Source organism: Aulonocara stuartgranti, assembly GCF_965226115.1.
Source record: "Aulonocara stuartgranti genome assembly, chromosome: 17".
Taxonomy (NCBI): domain Eukaryota; kingdom Metazoa; phylum Chordata; class Actinopteri; order Cichliformes; family Cichlidae; genus Aulonocara; species Aulonocara stuartgranti.
The window spans coordinates 32,375,640-32,400,594 of NC_138953.1; the positions used below are offsets into that span (position 1 = coordinate 32,375,640).

A 24,955-nucleotide genomic window follows, 5' to 3' on the forward strand; every position below is an offset into this window, starting at 1 on the left:
AATTTACATCCCACTGCTAAATACAAGCCCAGCTAACAACAGTACAGTATATCACCATGAGAAGCCCATTACTCTCCAAGACTTTGGCTAAGAGAAAATGGCAAAAGCTTGCTGCAGGGAGACAAGAAACAAAATATAGCTGTGAGCAGGATATCTGCTTCAAGACCTGCAGACTTTCGGCTCTAGAAGTGGAATTCAAAAGTACTGAGGCCGTGGTGACAAATTCCCTCATCACGGGTGTCACTGCTCTGAAAACAGCTGTTCTGCTCTAAGTGATGCATGAGAACAGCAGCTCAACAAATAGAGGGAGGTTTCTCCAGGAAATCCGATTGTTGTCCCAACTGTGCAGAGCAGCATGACCTGAACTCAAAGCACCCCAAATCTGCAGCCAGAGGCAGGTCTGTACGTTTTTTTTTTTTAAATTTAATTTGCACAGTGATGGCAGAAATAAACAGTTAAAACAGGCTGATGAAGGCATTTATATGACAGAAATGTTCCAAGGTATTTTAATTTCTACTCTAAACTGTTTCATAAACTATAATGTGACGGTCTAGTGCATTTAAAGAATACGACATGCTACTTTTATTTAATAGTGTTGTAAAGGTGGCAGAGACTAACACAGGACCGATAAATCCTTTCTATGTGTTAAATCATGTGTTCTGTCAATTAAGTCAAGTAAGCACAAACTACTCCAATAAAATGTGACAATGGCACTTTGCAGTGTAACTTACTAAAAGTTATTTCATTTCTAAAATTTGGAGCATTGCTATTATTTATGTATGTGAACTGTATGATTTGACAGGAAACCAACCAATTTTAACTAATATAATTTGCATCATAATTTGCCGGCAAACACTCACACAGCCCCTCCAATCACTAACAGCTGTAGTAGTTAATGTTCTTAACACTGAACAGCGCTTTAGGAGGAATTTGAGAGCACAGTTAAGCTCCTATTTCAACCCAGTGAAGTATTAAAAAGTTATCGTAAAACCTAACCTGGCCAGCATATATGTTGACATTAGCTGTTTAACTGTTAGCAGTTACCCAGTAGCCACATTAGCCATCTGTTATCATTAAGGTAGCAGCTACTGAATTTTAGTTAGATAAAAGATAAATAATTGTTGCAGGCTGAACGTGACATGGATGGAATATGGAGCAGTGACAGAGCGGATTACGGAAACAGAGAACGGGGCAGTTTGCTGGCTGTGCAGAGCAGCGGGGGAACCGTAGCCCAACAGAGCAGAGTCTAATGTAGAGAAGTAAACCGAGCAAATGAAGAGTGAAATCCGGAGCAGCACAGCCAAATCAGACGGGTTTTGTGGCTCAAGAGCTGAAGAAAGGACGCAAAGAGCTGCTGACTGAGGTGGACCAGTGTGAATGGTGGACAATATATGATAAGCTTTAACTACTTACACAATAATTTATTGAAATGGGTTTCTTATTTTGTTGTATAGCTCTGAGGTCAGTTTTGAAAAGCAGGCAATGAGCATAAGTGATACCACACTTTACCACTCTATCTTCCATTATGCTCTTCTTCCACAATAATTACATTATTGATATGTGTTGGGCATTTTTTTAAAAATATTTTGCTAATTCTAACTTATAACTGGAAAAATTTGTGGAACATTAACAAATGTTAATAACTTCTTTTTCATTACTTCTGTTGTTGCACGATGGGCTCAAAACCTTTTATCTAGTATTGAGTATTTTCTTGGGTATTGGTATCGACTTTGAAATTCCAGTATCTTGACAGCTGTAGTAACCCCATGCATAGTCAGCAACAAAGTTTAGTACCTGAGGTTTACCAGCAGAACATTTCCTACTCTGGGTTCAATAGCTTGTTACTAAATGCATCATGCTGCTATCTCTCTCCCTGCTAAATCATGCTCATGCACCTGGCAATAAGGGGGAATTCCTACTTAGCTCCATGTTTCAGTTTAGACACTCATGCTTCCACTGAAGGCTCTAGACAGGTAGGGGTGACCATGCCCCAACTGTTATACTACCTGTCTACCATTCTGAAGCATGAAGGTGTTCAGATATGTCTTACAGCAGCTCTTCTGTGGTATTGTACTACAGTACAGATAAGCCTTTTGATCGTCATGGACATCAGTTAGCCTCAGGCACCCGTAACTCTGTCACTGTTCCACCATTTGTCCTTCCTTTGATGACACATGGCTGCGTGAGTCCTGCTGCCTTCAGATGGATCAAGAGATTTAATGAACTGAGATGCTTTCACTACAGCATAAAGCTGCAGAGGACAACAGGTCCTGCTCAAATTACTGATCCCAGTTTGCAGATGACAGTTTAAGCAGCAATGACAAAACTGATCATTTACAGTCTGTTACTGCTGAACATTTGCTCCAAGTTCTTACAGCAGTTTAGTGACTTAGCTTTGCTTTTGTTGATCAAAGCACCAAAGTGGCAGCACATTAATGCTGCACCAGCAACAGATGTGCTCTGAAATGACTGCGTGCGGGCCAAAACCCAAGACACATTTCCCACCAACAATTTACTCTGCACCACCTTATTAAAATCAACCTCACTCTTGATTTCCACCTGCTTAATATGACCCCTGTCTTTGTGTCAACATAAAAATCCACTCTTTAACGCCGTATCACCCGCCTGCCTACTAGAGTAACTAGAGTTGCCGTATTAGACGTTTAGAGCTTGTTCTGCTAATTCTCAGGGACAATAACCATGACAGCACACCTTTTTCACACCGGCTGAATGCGTCTGCGAGAGCTGGCGTCACTGCCAAAAAAGAAATACATGCATAAAGAACTAAAAGACAGATACACAGATGGCTGCACTTGTCCATCACATGTTTGCGACAATAACTTTCTCAGTTTGCTCGCCACAGTCTGCAATCTACAGCCTGCAATTTACGCAAAGAGTGAACTTCCCCCGGAGTTTCTCTAGAACTTTAAACAACAGGTTTCCACTGTGTTCTTTCTACAATTCATCCAAAATTGCAGGCCAAAGCCACTATTCATGTACTATACACCAAAGTGCACTATGAACATCATATCATAGTTATTACATCCTGATAGTGGAGCAGAAGTGGCGAGCTTGCCTTCTAACAGTTTTTTTAACTCTAGTATAGACCTCCGCTCTGCTCTCACTCAAATCCATTTAAATTATGATTTGCTCTGGAGTGACAGTCACAGCAAATACTGTATGAAGGTGTCACACAACACAGAAGAGAAGGAGATATAAATGCTGCTTCAAACATTTTCCCAGAAAAGCTGGAGGATAAAAACTCGTCGCCATAAAATGTAGACAAAATCAGAACAATCTATGATATAGAAAAACAATATAAGTCTTCTAATCTCAATCAAGGCTGAGCTGAGGTTTCGTTTTAAGGGGGGATGCAGATGAACAGAGGAAAGGTTCGCTCTTACCAGTTTCTCTGGAAATCTGGATAAAGGCCTCAACGCCGCTCTCGCCATAGTTGCCTTCTGAGGCCAGCGTGGAAACGTAGTTCCACTCCATTGCCGTGACGATGTCCATCATGGCCTGGGCCTGGTACGAGTCCGGTGGCACAACACGGGAGAAGAAGTCATAGCGAGTGTTGTCACTCAGCTCGGGAGCCGTGGAGGCGTAGCTGATCTGCGGGATCTGGATGGAAAAAGGGGAAGAAGGAAGGAAGATGTTGAGGAAATGTGAAAAAAAGCACAGTTAATAGCGTGGTGTTTCTGAACGTGAGCCAAATAGTGTAATTGTTTTACTGCCTACATATTAAAATGAGTAAAGTGGGAAGACTCTTATATGATTATTTTTTCAATTTAATGTTTATCACCACAAGTAATGTGTTCCCATACAATGAAAAAAAAAAACTCGAAAAAGTAAAACGGTTCAGTGATATTTGAACTAGGAATTACAAAACGCCCACTCCCTGCAGGATCAGTGTGGTAAACAACTGTCAGGAAATTGAGACAAAGTCATCAACATGAAAGTTACAGTGTAACTAAAATGAGTAATTGCTGGTTCATAGATATGAAAGGAAAAAGAAAACATACTGATGATGAACAGGTATTAAAGCATAATTGCTTCATAATTGGAAATATGAATACAGGCTGACAGTGTGGTAACTAAAAGGTAAGCAGGTGGTGTCATTTTTCTACACTTGTGTTATGGCTGACAGATTCAGGATAGAGAGAAAATTTAAAAGAGACAGAGAAGAGACATGTGGGAAAGAAAAGCACAACAGTCAGATTGCAGAACGGAGAGACAAAGAGGCTGACGAAATAACAGAAGACACACACACACACACACGTCTATTGCTTGTGATAGGTGGCATAACAGGCCGAAGGTGTTCAATGGCTGACAGGCAGATTGATTTTTCCCCCTGACAGTGGGAGAAGCCCCTCCATTTATAACATTCGCAAACACACACACACACACACACACACACACACACACACACACACACACACACACACACACACACACACACACACACAGAGTTTTTGGGCAGAGATATCATTGGCATACATTCGAAGCAACTCTTAACTGCCAATCTCAGCCCAAGCATAAGGTGTGTCAGCTGTCTGTCTCCCATGCTAACACACACAAAAACACCAACGTCGACAACTGCTGAACACAGCAAATCCAGGCGGGAGATTTAGGACAGACAGTGTGTGCAAGTATGTGTGTTTATGTGACTTGAATGTTTCTAAAGGCCATCACTCACTGTCTTTATTCCCTTTGAGCATCATCTGAAGTCTCTGTCGCTGTGCATCTATACTTGTCTTTGCCATTTTAAAAAGGTCAGCGATCCATTTTGAGAGATACTGTAAGTTATTTCTCTTCAGTGGTTTTGAAGCAAATCTGTAAACAAAGGTAAATAATGCTAAGTTTCAAGATTATTGCATGCAGCATAAAAATGCATTGTATTGTAAATGAAGTATGCTAATTGTAATTCCTAACCTGTACAGCACATTAACTGTGTATAAGGAGAATATTGAGAAGAGAGAATATTTTGTTTTCACTTCTATGACAACGCTCATTGCTCAGTACTAAATGGAAAAATTCTTGTTTTATTGCTGGCTGGATATCTAATTTTGAAACAAAACAGCTTTGTTCCTCAGTTTTCAGTTGTTTAATAACTTTCCATTTTTCCAACCCAATGGAAGTTCACACTTCCAGCATTTGAGTGCCGTTTTTGGTCTCCTCTGTCAGGGGAATAGAATTGGGAACTCTGGTGAACTTCAGGATATGTATAATTCATAGAGGTAATGATAAACAAACAAAAAAGGAAAAAAATCAAAGCCAATTCCAGCTCATCACTGTATATACAGTATGTGGCTACATGCATGTGCTGCTGCGTTCACGTCTATGCTGTGTGTAACTCCACCGTTTTACTTGGTCTTTTACTCTATGTACTTTTAAATAACTGAATATCCATTTCAAAGAGCACTGAATTCATGGATGCAGGAGTATGAGGTATCCGTCTGTTTACCATGGGAAAGAAACTTTGTGACCTCCGCAAACCTAATACTTTGATCTTTTGTTATTTCACTCTAAAGCTGGGAACCACAGACATACTCAGACAAACACACTCAGTAATGACTTGTCATCCTTCCCAAGTCATTACTGAGTAAGAGGACGAAAAGCAGAGAAAAGAGCAAGTGCAGTGAGGGAGCGAGAGTTACATAAAGTACAGATTCAACATCCAGTATTGTCTACTGCAGGCATAGAGCCAGTACCGTCTACCCCAAATATACCTGTGTTTTCACAAAATATTTCTGCAGACATTTATATAGTCACTAGGGATAGGTAGCGAAAACAGGTAATAAAACGTGCACCAGGGCTAAATTATTAAAGACTGTGGTATCGATAAACTCCAGCTTTATTAGTTCTACTCGGAGAAAACATGATGAATTTTCTCTTTTCTCCTTTCTTTCCTGTGTTTGAGGGGCAGAGGTGGCTGTTTGCTCGCTGCTGCTCCACGCCGTACTTGAGCACACACCCAGTGAAATATCCGAGTGACTTAATTGTTTAAAAGTGCGACTGTACTTCACAAGCAAAGCTACTGACAACGCAGAAGCACAAGCCATCTTTCCATACTTTTTCTTTGGTTTATCCAGTTCTTTGTTGTGATAGGGCTGGTGCCTCAGAATTACTGTTGTACTGTTAAAAAAATACTGTAAAACTTGGAGCTTTACTAGATATATGCTATAATAAATGATTTAATTACATATTTTTACAGCATTATCCTGTTAAAATAAAGTATCGTCTGGTATAAATAAAAATAACTGTAAATAAATGTCAGTATAGTGTAACCCAATTCCTAAAATCATCTTAAACAAAAAAGAAGAAAAAGTAAAACATTTTATGTTCATTGTTTCTGTTCTTACTGTTCTTGTTTAATGAAAGTGAAAAGAGATCAAAATATTTATTTAAACAAAAAAGGGACACAGATTTATATATTTGTTCTGGTTAAACAAGGGTTAAGTTTCTCCGAGGGTTGATGAGCTCTGATGAGAGCTGTTAGGTTTTACTCCACTCCTCTCGTGTCAGCCAATCAGTGAAGCTCTAGGCAGCTCTTATCCTTCCTTAGTACCAGCTCCCAAGTTTTCAGTCTCCTGCTTCTATAGCCGAACAGAGCAGGCGGGCTAAAAATTGTTATCGAGGACAGAACAAGACCGGAAGGTTTACTGAGCTGTGGCTTCACGTAAACGCTGAGCATCCACTCAACAGGTTTTTATATGGGACGAATCCAAAGACCAGGTCAGCAATTCCAGAACCCAGAGTGTTACAGTGTTCACTGGATGGCGAGCCAACCTAAGATCCTAGGAGACGATATACATATACACGCACACTCATTTGCACATTGATGGACTGCAATCCTCTACTGTACAAGTAGTGCGGTAGGACAGACAATCTCTCACACACACACACACACACACACACACACACACACACACACACACACACACACACACACACACACACACTCACTCCCCTTATTGGACAGATTCTATTGCAATACACCTGTTTGTCAAGGACCCCACCAGCACCATTTGGACTTAAAAAAGACCAATTCTTTACTTGTGCACAATTTTATTTTTATTCTATTTTTTTGCTACTTTGGGGGAAAATTTTATACTTGAAGTTCTGTTAAAACCTGTTGTAATTCAGTGTTGGTTACAAAATTCCTTTAAAAGGCTTAACATCACTAAAGTACTTTTAAGCCACACAACTGTGTTTGTCTGGTTTCTCTGCCATTCATGTAGCAGAGCTCTAAGGGTCGTTCTTAATCTTCTGATACTAGCCCAAAAATACTCATTACCTTGGTAATTATCCATTGATACTGTATTTCAACCCACGTAAGTGCTACAATAGTCACTGGATATCCCAGTCTACATGTTAAAGCATCCATTGAACAAAATATTGAACCCAGAGTTGCCTCCATCAGGATGCACTGCAAATATCGAAAACGTACATATAAAAAAAAAAGTGCCTGTGTGTATGTGTGTGTGGCTGGATGAATGAGGCTTGTAGTAAAAAGCACTTTGAGTGATTAGTTGGAGTAGAAAAGCGCTATATAAGTACTGGTCCATTTACCAAGTTACTACCACTACTGACACATTCATAGATCCCTGAAAAACAGATATGTACCTTTCATAAAGGTGCAGAAACCTTCTTAATTTTCCAAATGTCAAGCGACGTTTGAGTGTTGTAAATCATTTACGTACTGTGAGTTCCCATTGACTCGCAATGACTTGAGCCCTTTTCAAAACAAGCTGAGTTGGAGGTGTAGTTAGAGGCGGCAAATTAACAGCTTGGTTCCCCCACATCGCCGGGGAAGAAGATTATGCCTGCAATCCCCTTAATTCCATTTGCTCTAATGAATATGTGTGTGAGTGTATGAGGGAGAGAGAGGGAAATACAAGTGTGAGTAATAAATGGAAGAGTATGTATAGGCTTATCTGCCGTTTCAATTAACACTTTCTGACTCTCATGCACTTATCAGAGTAATGTCCTGTATTGTTTCAGAGTTTTGGAAGACAATTATTATCATCTATGCAATATCCACTGACTGCAGAAAGATATCAACAATAATTACTGAATGTATAAACAACTGGATCGGAGTCTAGTAGTGGAAAGTGGACAGATAAAGCAACTGAAAACTTTTGTTGCAAATAGACTTATATTCAGCTAAAAAAATAAAAAAATAAAAAGCCTGTTTGTAACCAAGATGATGCTAAAATGTAATAATTTGATAGTATTTCTTTTTCTATGAGACAGAAAGTATCTAAACCGCTGTAGATGCAGTATGTCCTGGAGATACTTGACCTTATAGACATCCTGAATGATGACCCAATCACAAACTAAGAAATAGCTGTATTCAAGAGAAAATACTTTGGTGAACATACAGCGTTAATGTTATTTTCTTTAGTTCTAGATGCTGTTCATAACCTTGTTTGGCTATTCATTACAATTCAGTCATTCAATATATGACATTTTGCATAAATGCTTGCTTGAAAGCTTGAATTTTAAACTCTTTTTTTTTCCCATTTTATTCAAAGAACTACCGTACTTCCACAAAGTAACAAATTGTTGGTAGTTTTGGATCCCCGGAATACAGTCTATATATAATAGCAAATAAATAATTTTCACACACTGTTGTATAATGAAGGCATCTTAAATCGTTAATCCTCTGTTCCCAAGGATCTCTGGATTACCAGAATTCCAGTATGCATGCTGCTGCTCGCCTCCTTACAGTCACTACTCTTAAATAAGCCAAAAGGTCTCTGAACCAGCACTTATTCCCTGTACCTCCCCACAAAACCTCATTAGAAGCCTAAACTCTTTCTAAGAACAAACACAAACTAATCTACATCAAGTAGTGGGGCTGCCACTGAATAGCGATTGGGCCCAGCCAGCAAAGATATTAAATCTTGGTTCCTTTGCTTAAGTATAGAATTAATCACAATGAAAACATGGAATAGACTAGTCTCAGCCATAAAAATAACAGATTAATTCTTAATTGCTGTATTCCCCTCTAAGCAAAGAGTATTGAAAGAGTAAAAGCTTATGTTTCCCCTTCATGAAAACAATCAATCAACACCAGCAAGCTGTTAATATCACTGTTTTCTTGAGCTCTGGAAACGAAATCCTTTGACTAAAACATTGCTTTAAGAAAACCTTTAAAAGCCCTTCTGCTTTTTGTTTCCAAATAGTATCTCCTGAATAAACTCTGGGGGCAGTGAAAGCAATAGAAACCAATATAAGCCAATATCCTAGAAGTCCTGCCACTATAGACAGTTAGGTCTGCCCCGTCTGTTCCTTAATGGGTTTGGTGAAAGAGAGGAACAGTTTCATCCTTCACTATAGATCCAACTAAATCCCACTAGGGAGCTGAACAGATAACTAACAGCCGGATTTGGACCTAATGATTCAAGCCACTGGCTTTTTGTGAGTGAGTGTGTGTGTGTGTTGTTTCAGCTGGGAACCAAAGTTGAGTATATTCATTTCACAGAATTGCACCCATCCTGGCAGAGGAACCAAAAAGACAAAAAAAATCAGCATGGCAAAATATGCTTACCTAAGGAGACTTCTGGTTTGTGAGGAATGTTAGAGTCAGCAACTTGTGCTGTGCTTTCAGGCTACAGTAACCTACGACGGGCTGAAAATAAGCACAAAACAATCTAAATCTATGACAAATATTAGATTTTTTTTTTTTATTCTAAATGTTGTTTTAAAAAATTATTGTCATGTGGAGACCTTACAGAAGCATGACTGCAACCTAAACTGGCCTATAGTGTGTGCTTGTGTGTATCTGGTGGTAATGGAGCCGTCAGGTAGGGAAGCAGAGTCTGAGCAGAAGGCTGATAGATGGCATTGGTTTGAAGCTAATTAACCCCAAAGCATTACACGCACATATCGCTTTTCTGTCTCCTACACACACACACACACACACACACACACATACACACACACACACAAACACTGTCAGTAAGAGGATTGGATACGTTGTTAAACAGACAGACTTGCAGGGGCATCGTGAGGAAGGTCGGTCACGTCATCCGTGATAAAATTATCTGCTTAATCACGCTAACCAATTTATAGTCAACTTTTGCGTGGAGAGAAATTGTAGTCATTTTGTATACATAATTTCAAAGGCTACAGAGCTTAGACAAGGATTGACAAGTCTTAGACACCCAGAATGAGCTGGAGGAATTGAAGAGAGCATGGTGACCATGAGAATATAGGCACAAATACAGTAAATTGATTTGGTCGTCTGGATCCCTGCTTTTGAGTAAGTCTGGATAGTTATTTACTTGTTCAAAAACATTTTTGACTTAGCCCTCTAACAGCAAGCCTGGTCTCTGTTTAATGAGGAGAGTATCGCCACAGTGGGATCTCACCAAGCTAATTTACCAGCATGAAGACTGCTGGGGCTAAGGCCTGGGCGTCTCTCGCTCCGTCTAACCCCGTTCTCCCTGTCTGGGGCCATCTGTCTCATTTTTTCCTGTTTACTGTTTGTACCTTTGCATTTGTGCCGGTCTTTTAGGCTTTCATGTTACAAATGTATCCTCATTTAACTGTTTTAAAAGGGGATTATATTTTAACAATGCAACTACCACAGTAGACTATGATAGTTAAACTACTTTTTCCATGGCTGTAGGTGTAAGATGACTCATACCAAAACAAAAAGGTTCACGAAATTGCATGTTCTTCCAAAGGTTTCTTTTTGGTTTCCTCAGTCCAAATACAAGCATGTTGTGCTAAGTGGGGATTTTAAATTCATGTGAGCATGAGTGGTTGCCTGGCTCTCTGTGATGGACTGGAATCCTGTTCATGGCTTCCAGCCTTTTGTCCAATGTTAGGATAGACTAATTCATCCAAATTGTAGAGGGTGATATGGTAACAGCTGGCCATTTCACATCCAAGTCAATAGTGTTGTCAGGACACTGATTTTCAAGAATTACATTAACCCATCGATATCATTGAATTCAGGTGTTGCAATCACTACCATGGCCACAGATGTATAAAATTAAGCACCTAGGCATGCAGACTGCTTCTACAAACATTTGTGGAAAAATGGGTCGGGAGCTCAGTGAATTCCAGTGTGGTATTGTGATATGACACCCGTTTAGCAAGTAAAGTTGAGAAATTTGTGTGCTACTAAATATTCCACAATCCAGTGAATGCGAGTGCAAATGACAGGAACACTGTCAGAAAGTGGTAGGCTATGGAGAAAAAATAAATAAATCACAGAGTGGGGTCAGCAGATGCTGAGGTGCAGAGTGTGCACAGGTCGTCAACTTTCTTCAGAGTCAACAGCTACAGATGTCCAGACTTCTGGCCTTCAGATTACAGCATTTAGAGAGCTTCATAGAATAGGTTTCAGTGGCTGACCTGGATGCAAGCCTTACATCACCAAGCTCGATGCAAAGCATCAGATGTAGTGCTTTAAGGCACTTCTCAGTCTGAAAATCTGATGGACAAGTCTGGGTTTGGCATTTGCCAGGTGAAGGGGTACTTCAAAAAATAAAAACTTGACTGGCCTGCACAGAGTCCTGAACTCAATCCAAAAGAACACCTTTGGGAATGTATTAGAGCGCAGACTGTAAGCCAGGTCTTCTCATCAGTGTCTGACCTCTGAAATGCATTTCTGGAAGAAGAATGGTCAAAGATTCCCATAAACACACTCCTAAACCTTGTGGAAAGCCTCCCCAGAAGAGTTGACGGTATTATGGCTACAACAGGTGTAAAATCAGATTAAACCCAATAGATTTAGAATGGGAGTCACTCAAATTCACATGGATGTGAAAGCAAGCAAATACTATAGTCTCGATTGATGTAGAAGACAGCTCACATAAAGTACAACAAGTGCATGTTTCACCAGTTTTGGCAAATGCTAGCTCACACATGAAGTGCAAGCACAAGAACACACACACCTTAGGGCAGCCAAATTGCTAAATTACTTCCTCAACATGTCTTAAAGCAGGGGTCTCAAATTTCAGTCCTCGAGGGCCGGTGTCCTGCAACTTTTCCATGTGTCCCTGTTGCAACACACCTGAATAAAATTAGTAGGTCATTGGCAAGACTATAAAACTTGACTACATGCTCAAGTGGCAATTCAGCCACTTGATTCATGTTACAGCAGCTCATGAGTGAATGGACATACTGCAATAAAAGTACTTTTAGAAATACATTTTTCCAAACACTTACATTCACTTAAAAATTTACTTGAGTAGGGTGAGGGGTTGCCTTTTCAGCATGCAGTCAAGTTCTTATATTCTTGCTACTAATTTTATTCAGGTGTGTTGCAACAGGGACACACTGGCCCTTGAGGACTAGAGTTTGAGATCCCTTTCTTAAAGTTCTCCAGAGGCTTGGTAATGAACTGATCATTTGATTCAGGTGTGTTGACTCAGGGTGAGATCTAAAACTGGCCCTCGAGGCCTGGAGTTGGAGAGCCCTGCTTTAGGGCAACACAATGCACCTAATGACTGCTAGTTTTATTATTGACAATAAATCTAAAGTTATGCTGAGCTCATTTAAATGCTGCGAAACAACAATGACATATTCCCTTTAAAGTCCTGGGTTTACCCTGTGTATGCTCTGCACATCACAGCAAATTCAGAATAGAATAAAAGCCTGTAATTTGTTTGTTGACAACCAAATGAAAAATGTAGACGAGATGAAAGAAAGAGACTGAAAGAGTAAAAAGGAAGCCACTTGATGGGAGCAAACAGAGGGAAAAAAATCTGAGTAGGGTAGCAAGCAAAAGGAATGAACGGGGTTGTTTTATTTTTTTAGTTTTTCTAAAAAAGTGAAGAGGTTAAGGAACACAAATGAGACTCAATGCTGACAGAAGGGTTTTTTTGGGTTTTTTTTTTAAAAGGTGGGGAATATTTTTCCTCTGTCTATATGAAAACAAGTGATTAGGATAAGACTGGTTTTGGTAAAAGCAAAAAAGAAATAAATAAAAAGACAAAAAAATACAAATAAGAAGTTACACTGTCATCAAGGAAATGGATCGGTGTACCTGCAGGTATATCAAAACACAAATCCTTAAATGTCTGATAGATAAGAGGAACTCAATCGATGGTTACTCTTAGCTCTCTAAGGTAGCGCTCAGTTTGTCTGGGAGACTGAAGTATAAGCAAGGCACGGAGCGAGGCAGTGAATTAATGGCCCAGTGAGCCATTAATTCCCTGGAGCTTTCCAGTGGCACACTGTAGAGAAGGTGTTCGGCAGGTGGGAACAATGCTTTGCACTAATGGGATGAAACTCACATGCAAGGCCACACATTTAAAAAGAGACTAAGGAAAAACTTTCAGCGGAAACTTCCCCAATCTCTCCGATATTTGTTTTCATGCCGACTATATAGAGCTTATATCAAAGCAAATTGATTTCCTCATGAAAGTGGCCCTCTTTTTTGCATTTATATCACTTAGCTCTCTCCTTTTCCAAATATGTTTCTACACATTAAACCATGGATTCTTGTAGCTCCACTAGGAAATGAAAATAAATAAGCATCTCATCTGTTAAACCTTGTTAAAAAATTTCTGTAATATTTCAAAATCACAAATAAACGTTATGCAGGTATTGGGGGGTGGGGGGAGTGGCCTTTGTGTGAAACTAACACCAGATTGGGCACCTTGAAAGCAAGTTGGTGGCTTCTAATTAAGATAAGGGTAAGATGACTTGCAGTAATCACCTCAGAGGCAAGATAAAGACGTGGATTACAAGTGACTAGAATGATGGCACTGATTTATTATTGATCTACTTAAGAGCAGCTAAATCCAATCAACCTATCCATCTACAAATTAGTCAATTTTGCAATGACACTCTGTAATCTACTCCTAATATTTGACGAGCTCTCATGGATGGTGTCAAGGTAACTGAGGCCCTAAAAATATGCACTTATATTTCTGAGTCAGACTTTCTGTTCACGGTATTACCAAGTGAGAAAATTTGCATGTAGTAATAGCACAGAATGGAAGTGAAAACCCAGCCTTTGCAACCAGTTCTTAAATTATCAGCATGACAACGAATAAAGCAGAGACACGGGGAACTCTGCTGTGCCGAGAGGCAAAAGCTGTAATGCCAACCCATCACCTCAGTTCATTTAAATTTTTAAGAGAAATCTTATTAAGGACGGCACTTTGGTTATAAAGGTTTAAAACTAAAGTGATGAATGTGCGCCTGCTGCTGGGAGAGGATTCAGAGGATTGGCTGGAGGACACATGATGTAAGTTTTACTTGGGTAACATGTGTGTAGGTGTGCGCACACAGTTTTAAATACACCCCCACTGCTAATATCAGACAGGAGAGGAAGGCCAGAGGGCTGGAGGCCAGGGACCCGAGGCTGCAGCCTTTAATATATCTCTGTCAATACATCATCACTTTCCTTCTCACATGAAAACACACAGCTTTACTTCGCTATATCACAGGGAACCAACACAAACTTACACAGACACACACACAAAAACGCTGTCTGTCCTCAGTGGACTTGGATTTTCCTGAACAAAAACCATACACACAAGCACGCATGTCTCTGTCTCATACACACACACACAGACACACATACAAAGTTTAATTCAATTCAATTCAGCTTTATTTATATAGAACAAATACACAACAACCGTCCCCTGAAGGCAGGGGTGCCAAACATAAGGTATGAGGGCCAGATCACTGATCACTGCAACCAAGATGGCGGCGCGCACAGACGCAGCGGCCCGGAGCTCCTACACTTTTGCACTTTTGGTGGTACTGTGTATTATTTCACACAGTCTGGGGTTACTTCAATACAACAGAGATGATCTACTACAACTAAGCCGTGGAGATCTTCAACTAACATCCGAGTATCTCATCCCCCCGGAGATCGTTAAGCAACCCCCGGGGCTACCCGCAACAGCAAGCCGCAGGAGGAGACGTTGCGAGCGGAGGCAGAAGAGAGGCAAGCGGGGAGGCCTGTGGGCACGGCTAAAGACTAGTCCGTTTAAACCACCACTCCCGATCATATTCCTCTCCAACGCCCGTTCAATCCATTACAAACTGGATGAAATACGACTGCAGATCGCCACTCGACGGACTTTTAATAACTGTTCGTGCATGATTTTCACTGAAACCTGGCTGGACAGCGCCATTCCCGATGCGGCTATCGATCTAGCAGGCCGCACCGCCTATCGAGCCGACAGGTCTGCGGACTCGGGTAAGAAGACTGGCGGGGGGCTGTGCATCTATATTAACAACCTTTGGTGCATGAACGTCACGGTAACGGAAAAACTGTGCAGTACAGAGGTAGAACTGTTGGTGTTAAAGTGCCGTCCATTCTATCTCCCTCGGGAATTTTCTGCCGTTTACATCTGCGCTGTTTACATTCCACCAGATGCTAATGCTAAGCTAGCGTTAGCACAATTGAGCAGCAGCATCAATAACAGCCTGGTAGCACACCCGGACAGTGTCTTTATTGCGGCTGGGGATTTTAACCACGCGGACCTGAAATCTGTACTTCACAATTTCCACCGTAATGTGAAGTGTGCTACCAGAGGAGATAGAACGTTGGACCAGGTGTACACCAACATGGCGAATGCGTACAGAGCCCAGGCTTATCCCCACCTGGGTCTGTCAGACCATCTCTCCCTTCTGCTACACCCAATATACACACAAAAGATCAAGAGCACTGGGATTACAACCAAAACCGTGAGAACATGGCCGCAGGATGCTATTCCGATGCTTCAGGACTGTTTCCACTGCACAGACTGGGATGTATTCAAGGTGCAGGACACTGACAATCGTGTCGCATTGGACAGTTACACCTCCACTGTCTTGGACTACATCTGTTTCTGTGTGGACAATGTAACAACTTGGAAACGATTCCGTGTGTTCCCTAATAATCCACCCTGGATGACACACGGAGTTCAACAACTTATTCGAACAAGGAACAACGCTTTCAAATCCGGGGACCAGGAGGCATACAGTGCTGCCAGGGCCAACCTGAGAAGAGGCATCAAGACTGCCAAGCAGCAGCACAGGAGGCGTATCGAGGCCAGGTTTGAGAACAACACAAACCCAAGGCAGGTCTGGGAGGGCATCAGGGCTATCACGGACTACAAAAGAAGAACACCATCACCCTCAGCCGACAGTTCTACTCTGGCTGAGGATCTAAATCTCTTTTATGCCCGTTTTGACAGGGAGAACACCGACCCTGTCCTGTCCCCTCTCCCCTCAACCGACCCTGCTCCGGTCCTGAGCACTCATGAGCTGAGGCGTGTGTTCCGGAGCATTAACACCAGGAAGGCGGCCGGGCCGGATGGAGTGCTGGGCCGGGTGCTAAAAGACTGTGCTGCGGACCTGGCGGACGTCTTCACCTCTATATATAACACCTCGTTGTCCTGTTCACTGGTACCATCCTGTTTCAAAGCAGCAACCATCGTTCCCATCCCAAAACAGTCAAATGTCACATGTCTGAACGATTTCAGACCTGTGGCACTCACCCCCATTCCCGCCAAATGCCTGGAGAGACTGGTCATTAAACACATCAGAGCTGCTTTTCCACCATCCCTGGACTCGCACCAGTTTGCATACAGGGAGAACCGGTCAACCGAGGATGCGATCGCCACAGTGCTGCACACATTACTGAAGCACTTGGAACACAGGAATACCTATGCACGGCTCCTCTTTGTAGACTACAGCTCGGCTTTTAATACCATCCAGCCATACAAACTACGTCCCAAACTCCACCAACTGGGACATAACTCCTTTCTGTGCAACTGGATTGTGGACTTCCTGACTAACCGTAGACAGAGTGTCAGAGTGGGTAAGAACACCTCTTCCACCCTTGTGGTCAACACCGGTGCCCCTCAGGGGTGTGTTCTGAGCCCTCTGCTATACACTCTCTTCACCCATGACTGTATTTCCTCCTGCGCGTCCAATCTCATTGTTAAGTTTGCAGATGACACTACAGTGCTCGGACTTATATCCAACAATGATGAGACAAACTATAGGACAGAGGTGCAACAACTAGAGTCATGGTGCCACGACAATAACTTGGTCTTAAACACCAAAAAGACCAAGGAGATCATTGTAGATTTCCGGAAGAGGGGTCATAACAACCATCTGCCTCTCTTCATTGGCAGTGAGGCGGTGGAGAGGGTGAGCAGTTTTAAATTCTTGGGGGTAACTGTGACCGAGGACCTGTCCTGGGGCAACCATATCACCTCAGTTGTACGGAAGGCCCAACAGCGCCTCTACTACCTGAGGAGACTGCGGAGCGCACACATTCCCAGATCTCTGATGTTGAACTTCTACAACTGTGCCATCAGCAGCGTTCTGACGTATGGATTTCTAGTGTGGTTCCCCAGCTGCACCAAGGCCGATCAGCAAGCACTCCAGCGGGTGGTGAAGGAAGCTGGCAGAATTATTGGAACAAGTCTGCCAGAGATCAGTAATATCTTCCCCACTCGCTGTCTGAGGAGGGTGCACAGTATCCTGCGGGACCAACATCACCCTGCGCGCCACCTTTTCCATCTGCTGCCCTCAGGGAGAAGGTACAGGTCTATACAGGCCAGAACATCCAGACTGGCCAACAGCCTGTATCCACAGGCTGTGAGGCTCCTGAACTCTCTGCCCCCCTCTCACGGACAATAACCATATCCAACTTCTTAATAGCAATGAACTGGTCTGCATTGGTGCATCATATCTTTATTCTCTTCCCCCTCCTGCCCCCCCCCCCTCTTTCTTAAATAGATAACTATCATATCTGATATCATATCTCACAGTACAATAATATTGAATGGGTTGCATTGTTGTATTTTGTCATGTTTCTCAGGTCTTTGTCTGAATTTCTACGAACATTATTGCTAAGGATTGTCTTATTGCATTGGAGTCACACTGGGTTAAATATGTACACTTGGGTTTTAAGGGGTATTTATTATTTTCTTCTTTTTTTGGGGTTGTATGGAAGCCCCAAACGCAATTTCATTGTTCTTGACAATGACAATAAATAAATAAATACTAAATACAGAATGGGCCTGGCAAAGACTTCAGTCAGGCCCACTGGATGGCTTTAGAAAATGTGAATGAGGGTGTAAATTCTGGGCGGATTTAAAGTTTTCAAGTTTTGCAGCTTTTTCTAATGATAAAGACTTTCCCCACAGGTGTTCAGGTAAACAAACAATTAAAGAAAAGTTCACAAAAAACAGACCTTACAGAACCTTTTCCCACATCTTTTTATTATATTAAGTAATCTCAGGGATTCAAAATGATAGTATTCACAAGATTTTCAGAAAACTTGACCTGTGACCTTGTGATTGAGACAGGGTTGCTAACTGTCCCGTTTTAGCCAGGACATCCCATATAATGAGCAAAATTGGTTTGTCCCTTATTCTACCTTAAATATTCCGTATATTCACTATTACCGACAATTTTGCTTTCTGACCAACAGATGGCACTCTTATAAATACAAAATCTGATTTGACTGCAGTTGTATCAGACCAATGCTTGTGTCCACTCACAGTCGTCAGTGACGGCCCGATTCATAAAAATAAAGAGCTACTAAACTGGGTAATGGAAGCCCGTATTTACAGTATTTTGAATATTGATTTTTATTTCTTTTTTGCTTATTTTTAAAGGAATTTTTTTTAAGTAAATAGTGATTGCAGCTATCATTTACTGTATTTTTCATTATCGTTTTAGATGAGGTATTGATTAAACTGAATACCAAAATTTTATGCATATTTAAACTATGCCCAACTGGCTGCATGGGCTTCTGATATGCTAGGGTGTCCCTTATTTCATAGTTAAAAAGTTGGCAACCCTAGGTCGAGATCACAAGTGATCAAATTTACAAAGTTGGGTGTCCACGCTGCCTACCTGGTCTGCAGGGTAACAACTATACCCTATAAGCCTGTTACACCCACGCGGTAAAAAAAGAGAGCACGGGGAGACAGGACAAGAGAGGAAACAGCAGTCAATAATGGCACAAAAGAGTAAAAAAAGTTTTCTCTTTATCAGATCTTTAACTATCATCAAACACTTTTCAATGTGGGTATTTTGACAGATAAAGCTGCACTGAGTGCATCCTCTTTTTATTTTGTCTTTCTGATGAGACACTGGCGCGCAAAGCTTTCCAAACAATTTTAATGACTCTTTTAAAAACACTGGTAGAAAAAACCCTGACAATTGCATCAGGAAACACTTGCAAAGCAAAGTCGTTTAAGTGCGCTGCTTAAAGTAGCAGCACATTTGGTTTTTGACTTCAATAGATGACAAACACTCAAGTATTCACTTATGACAGTTTAGAAGACAACCTTCTTATTTTGTTCATTATAGAGCATCTATCATTGCTCCATGCAAGAAAATCAACATGGGCATTGATTCCTTCATTGTTGCCCAATTATAATGAAATCAAACTGTAACCTTTTTTAGGCAACTTTTGTGAGGACAGGTTTCACTGTCCACCCCCCCTCATGTGTCCAAACAATTTAAAGCATGACAGGTTTAAACTACAGATTGATTGAAAGGATAAAAACATGCTGTGCCTGATGTTCCATGTCCCTGTTTTAGTACACCGTTTTACATCTGCCCCAGCACGCACATTAGGTTTAAACTACAGACAGTGCTTAGATCTCCTAATGTTGCCTCTTTTACTTGCCTTGCTAGGACTTAGCCCACTCGCTCTCAAATATGCCCCTCTGCTCATGCACACTATTTGAATAATGTATTCCTCCAACAGCTGCATCTCTTCAGCAACCAAAACCTCGTGTCCAGTAGCGCACACAAATACACCCACACAAACACGCAGGAGGAAGGCACAAGACTACTTGATGCAAGCCAGCCACCTGCAGCTTCCCCTCTCTGTTTTGTCTCTCCATGCAGTTACACAAAAGCGCCATCCAACAGTGCTTCATTGTGAGTTTCCTGCTTGATGGTGCTTTTATGTGTGCGTATGTGTGGAGGCAGTGCATGTGCCAACATGAGCGCTTGACACCTGCCAGCATTCTCTCTCAGCGTTCCTGTATGCGTCCCTGTATGTGTTCCTGGCTCACACTGTGCAACTGTAGCACCAAATGTGACAAATTCCTAAAAATATGCAAAGTTAAACTTAACATTTCAGTCTCCATTTGTTTTCAGTTCAAAAACACAGGCAAAAGGACACATACACACACACAAATATACGCAGAAAAAAAATGTGCATACCTGCCAGTGTTACAGAATTATTAATCAGAGCAAATCTGAGCTTCAAAAAGGTATTCCCCGGCATCAAACCCATTGGGCTTACAGTATATTCCCATTGTTGCACTTGTAAATGAGCCTCATACATCATGCAGTATGCCAACAGACCTGCACGGAAAGCATTTTAAATTTGTTTAATGAAAAACAGCTTAGCAGCAAATTAGAGGCTAGAAAGTGTTTAAAAATCATTTGATCAGATTTCGGATTATGAAATAAGTTTTGATTAAGTGTTTGACGCGAGGACTTTTTCTTCTGACACAAGACAAAAATGACAAATTTCCCTTGCAGGAGTAGAAAAAAAATCAGTTCAGTGTGTGCCCACACATGGCTCAAGCATACATGGCACTTCAGTTGTGACTGACAGGAGTACATTGCGTTTCTTGGATTTTACAGTATGAAAAACCATGCATGGCTGTGTTTTAATTTAGCTTCTAACCGCTCACAAGTGGATCATCAGCAGCTCAGCAGGCAGCCTCTTGAGTCAGTCATTAATACATTATGTATCAGCATCAAAAGGGGAATGTGTGAGACCACTACTGATCTGATCTCTGGCCTATATGCTGAAAAATAGAGCCAAAAATGGGAAGAAATTGAGATTCAAGACCTCGTGCATCAAAAGATTTTTTTTTAAAAGAAATCATCATTATTATGGGAGGGAAAAAATATATATAATTATATCTTACATTTGAAGTCTCCTCCATTTCAAAAACACTCCTTAACATCATTCATTTCAATCTCCACCATTCATGTATTTTAATGTTGCAATTTCAGTCTGGAATAAGGATATATATATATATATATATATATATATATATATATATATATATATATAGGTCCCTCATCCTATTCATGTAGCCCCTTCCGCCGGGGTTACTTGCGTAGTAGCATTCCAACAACGCCCTGTTTTCGTCCCTTGCCCACCGATGCCTTCTTGTTCCAGTAGCCCACTTTTCGTCAGGGTGCCCTGGTTCCTCAACACCTGACGCGGACCTTGTTGATCCGGGCGACGTCCGAGCCGGCATGCCTTCATATTTATCTGTCTCGCTCATGTCTGCGGTAGGCTTACTTAGCATAGGGGGTCTAGCCTTAGGACCCTTACTGGATACAGACGCCCCAGGCAGGAATCGAACTTGCGACCCTCTGCTCCAAAGGCGTGTAGTCTAACCACTACGCTATCCAGCTGCGCTCCCAACTGACCGAGTGCTCAGTGAATACCTCAGGCAGCAGAAACCCAAGAAAGAGGAGGGAGACGAGGAACCATCATGGAAGGACAGGCCCCTGCATGGTATGTACCACCGGCAGATAGAGGAGGTGGCTGATATCCAGAAATCCTACCAGTGGCTGGACAAAGCTGGACTGAAAGACAGCACAGAGGCACTAATCATGGCAGCACAAGAACAAGCTCTGAGCACAAGATCCATAGAGGCTGGGGTCTATCACACCAGGCAAGACCCCAGGTGCAGGCTGTGTAAAGATGCCCCAGAGACAATCCAGCACATAACAGCAGGGTGCAAGATGCTAGCAGGCAAGGCATACATGGAACGCCATAACCAAGTGGCCGGCATAGTGTACAGGAACATCTGTGCGGAGTATAACCTGGAAGTCCCGAGGTCAAAATGGGAGATGCCCCCAAGGGTGGCGGAGAATGACCGAGCTAAGATCCTGTGGGACTTCCAGATACAGACGGACAAAATGGTGGTGGCTAACCAACCGGACATAGTGGTGGTAGACAAACAGAAGAAGACGGCCGTAGTGATCGATGTAGCGGTTCCGAATGACAGCAATATCAGGAAGAAGGAACACGAGAAGCTGGAGAAATACCAAGGGCTCAGAGAAGAGCTCGAGAGGATGTGGAGGGTGAAGGTAACGGTGGTCCCCGTGGTAATCGGAGCACTAGGTGCGGTGACTCCCAAGCTAGGCGAGTGGCTCCAGCAGATCCCGGGAACAACATCGGAGATCTCTGTCCAGAAGAGCGCAGTCCTGGGAACAGCTAAGATACTGCGCAGGACCCTCAAGCTCCCAGGCCTCTGGTAGAGGACCCGAGCTTGAAGGATAAACCGCCCGCAGGGGCGTGCTGGGTGTTGTTATATATACACACACACACACACACACACACACACACACACACACACACACACACACACACACATATATATATCAATGACTGTAATATCTGACTTGGAAAGTGAAGCTAGTGCAGAGGTGAGTTAAATCTGCATTCGATCTAATGTCCATTAAGAGGCGACTCATCTGGCTGCAAAAACTGCCAGAAGTGTGAGTAAATAAACCTTCTTCCCACTTGATCTACGAACCCAGTAAACACTTTTCTAATTGCTTTCTATTCCCGATCACTACATTCAAGGCTTGTTGAACACAACACAATGTTCATCAGCCCATCCATCCATTTCCTTAACTACTTATCTAGCTTGGGGTCTTGGCGGTAAGCTGTAATAGGAAGACAAGCAGGACACACAGAGGTGAGGTGGTGTTACTTCCACAGTTCAAAGACATGCTTGTTGGGTTAATTAAGTGATTGTGCATTGTGGTGTGGGTGTGGATGTGGATGGTTCTCACCGGAGTTGGAAAACAAAGATAAAGCAAAGTATATTTTAGGGAAAACATGTGATTGCAATGGCCTAAGTAGGCTTTAGAAATGAGTTAAGTTTGGGATTTTTTCTTCTCAATCAATCATATTTTCTGTGTAGCAGCTGGACTCAGTAACCAGTAGAAAAGGCTCCTTCAGCTGCCCTGCAATCAGAACTGTAAATTTTGAAAACTGTAAAAAGCTTCAGTTTATGCATCTTTCCCTGTTTTTACATAAAGGATGAGTGATGTGTTTTCTAAAAACAATAAAATAAAACAAATTAGCAAAATTCAGAATTACTAATCCAATTGAAATTAAAATAACACAAGGGGGGGAAACGTTACTTAATGCGTCAGGCCCTTCTGTGCCGCCGATCCACTTCTCGTGCCTAAACCATCCAATTATTATTCCTCATGACTCACACATCAACCTAACCCCCTACACATAACCAGTCAGAAGCACTGTAGGGCGGACGATAACGTCATAGAATTCCCTTAGTGCCTTAATCTTTTCAAAGTAAAAGCATCTAGGTCACATGTTATTTTTTTTACCAGCTTGTTTGGACAGAAGTTACGGAGGTCAAGACCTCAGTGACCTTCTGTGTAGTTACAGCTATGTATGACATGCATATGAACGTCCAGGTTTAATCATCTCCACAGTCAGATCCATGTCTCACTTGTAATTTTTACACTGTGATGGCCAAAATGTTCAGCTCAAGGCATTAATACAAGACTTCATTAGCACATTTAGTTATTAATCAGTCCGCTTTGTTTTAGTTGCTTAAATGTGTGCATCTTACAACCTTCCCATCCTTCATCATCTTAATCTTCATCCTTTAAGAATGATGACATTTGCTACACACAAACAAATGACTTGTATGTACCATAAACAAGGGTGTCTAATACATAAAAGACGAACATAGAGAGCAAAACACAATGAGATGCTATCAATAATGTTTGGGTTTTAGGATTACTAGCAATATTTCAGAAGTCCCCTTTTCCCCGTTTTGTCTACACCATCATTCGTCATGTTCAGTGTGCAAATTTGCAAAAAGAAATATATAAATATAAAGAACCATTACAAGAAATATTGCATACACATTTTTGGGCCGACTTGGATTGAAATACACAGTCACACAACTGAAAACTAGAATCAATGCCTCTGACATAATTCCAATAGAACTGCAGCTGTCGGAGAAACTTTTTGCTGATGACGTCTTTTCTGTGCCAAAAAAATGTAATGACTCAGTGATGAATAGATACTTGTTAAAGATCATAATGGAGGTTAACGTATCTGACCTTCCAGAAAAAAATTGGGGTTTTTATTACAAGCAGGAGCCAGAAATTATGTGCAGCTTTTTGATTATTATCGCATAGAGACCCGAAGACCAGCATTTCAGGATAATCTCATCCCACCTCCTGAACACGCGTACATTACACTGTACAGCATGCAGAACACCTGTAAAATATAAGCAGCCCTCCCTGTTTCTTGTTTCACCTGTTGGTTGATAAGATAAAACTCTGGATGTTTATTGTAGTGCTGATTAAACGGATTCTAATTTTGTGAATCTAACAGCATGCTGCCACAACAGTCCCAGCGCATTCATAGAATAGCAAAAGGCGCAAATGCTTTCTGACATTTCAGCATTTGTTTCAGGATACAAACAACAGAGCAGCAGATGGCGAGACACTCCACTCATCTATTTCTTGTTCTTCCAAGCATCACTAAATGGCTATTGTTGTGGGCTCAGCAGCAGGTTAACACAGTCAAATAGAAAGCAGCTATTTTAAATAGTGACTGTGCCGCTTATATATAGTGCGACAAATTTAAATGGCAGAAAACTGATGTAAAATAAATGAGAAACATTTGCAAGAGTAATTGCGATCAGTTTGCTAAAAAAAATAGTCACTGTCACTATAAATTAGGAATAAAAATGGTCAGTTGGTCTGTTCAGTGTACATTTCTTGGCTATAAAGTAGTTTTAATCAAATCAAAGACTGAGTCGAGTAGCAGGTGCTCGCTAAAAAGAGCAAATTATAATGAAAGAGGAATTGATTATGTCGGTGTAAATAAGCACTTATCAAATTCGCTCTTGGATAACTTAATTGATCCGGAAGTTGGTCAGCAAGAGTCATTTCGTGATGCAAGTTCAATCACACAAAGTAA

The 24,955-nt window shown here is 41.5% G+C and overlaps 1 protein-coding gene across 6 annotated transcripts in view; it reads right to left on the reverse strand.

Annotated features, from left to right (window-relative positions):
• grm8a (glutamate receptor, metabotropic 8a) overlaps nt 1–24,955 on the reverse strand; it is a 323,575-nt gene that overhangs the window by 168,804 nt on the left and 129,816 nt on the right. For 5 of the 6 annotated variants that reach the window (XM_082511551.1, XM_082511554.1, XM_082511552.1 and 2 more), the window contains one exon: nt 3,405–3,621. In XM_082511551.1, coding sequence (XP_082367677.1) covers nt 3,405–3,621 — 217 coding nt within the window. Of the gene's footprint in view, nt 1–3,404; nt 3,622–11,915; nt 12,021–12,189; nt 12,215–24,955 lie in introns of those variants that run through there. The other variant, XM_082511556.1, reaches the window with a different exon arrangement.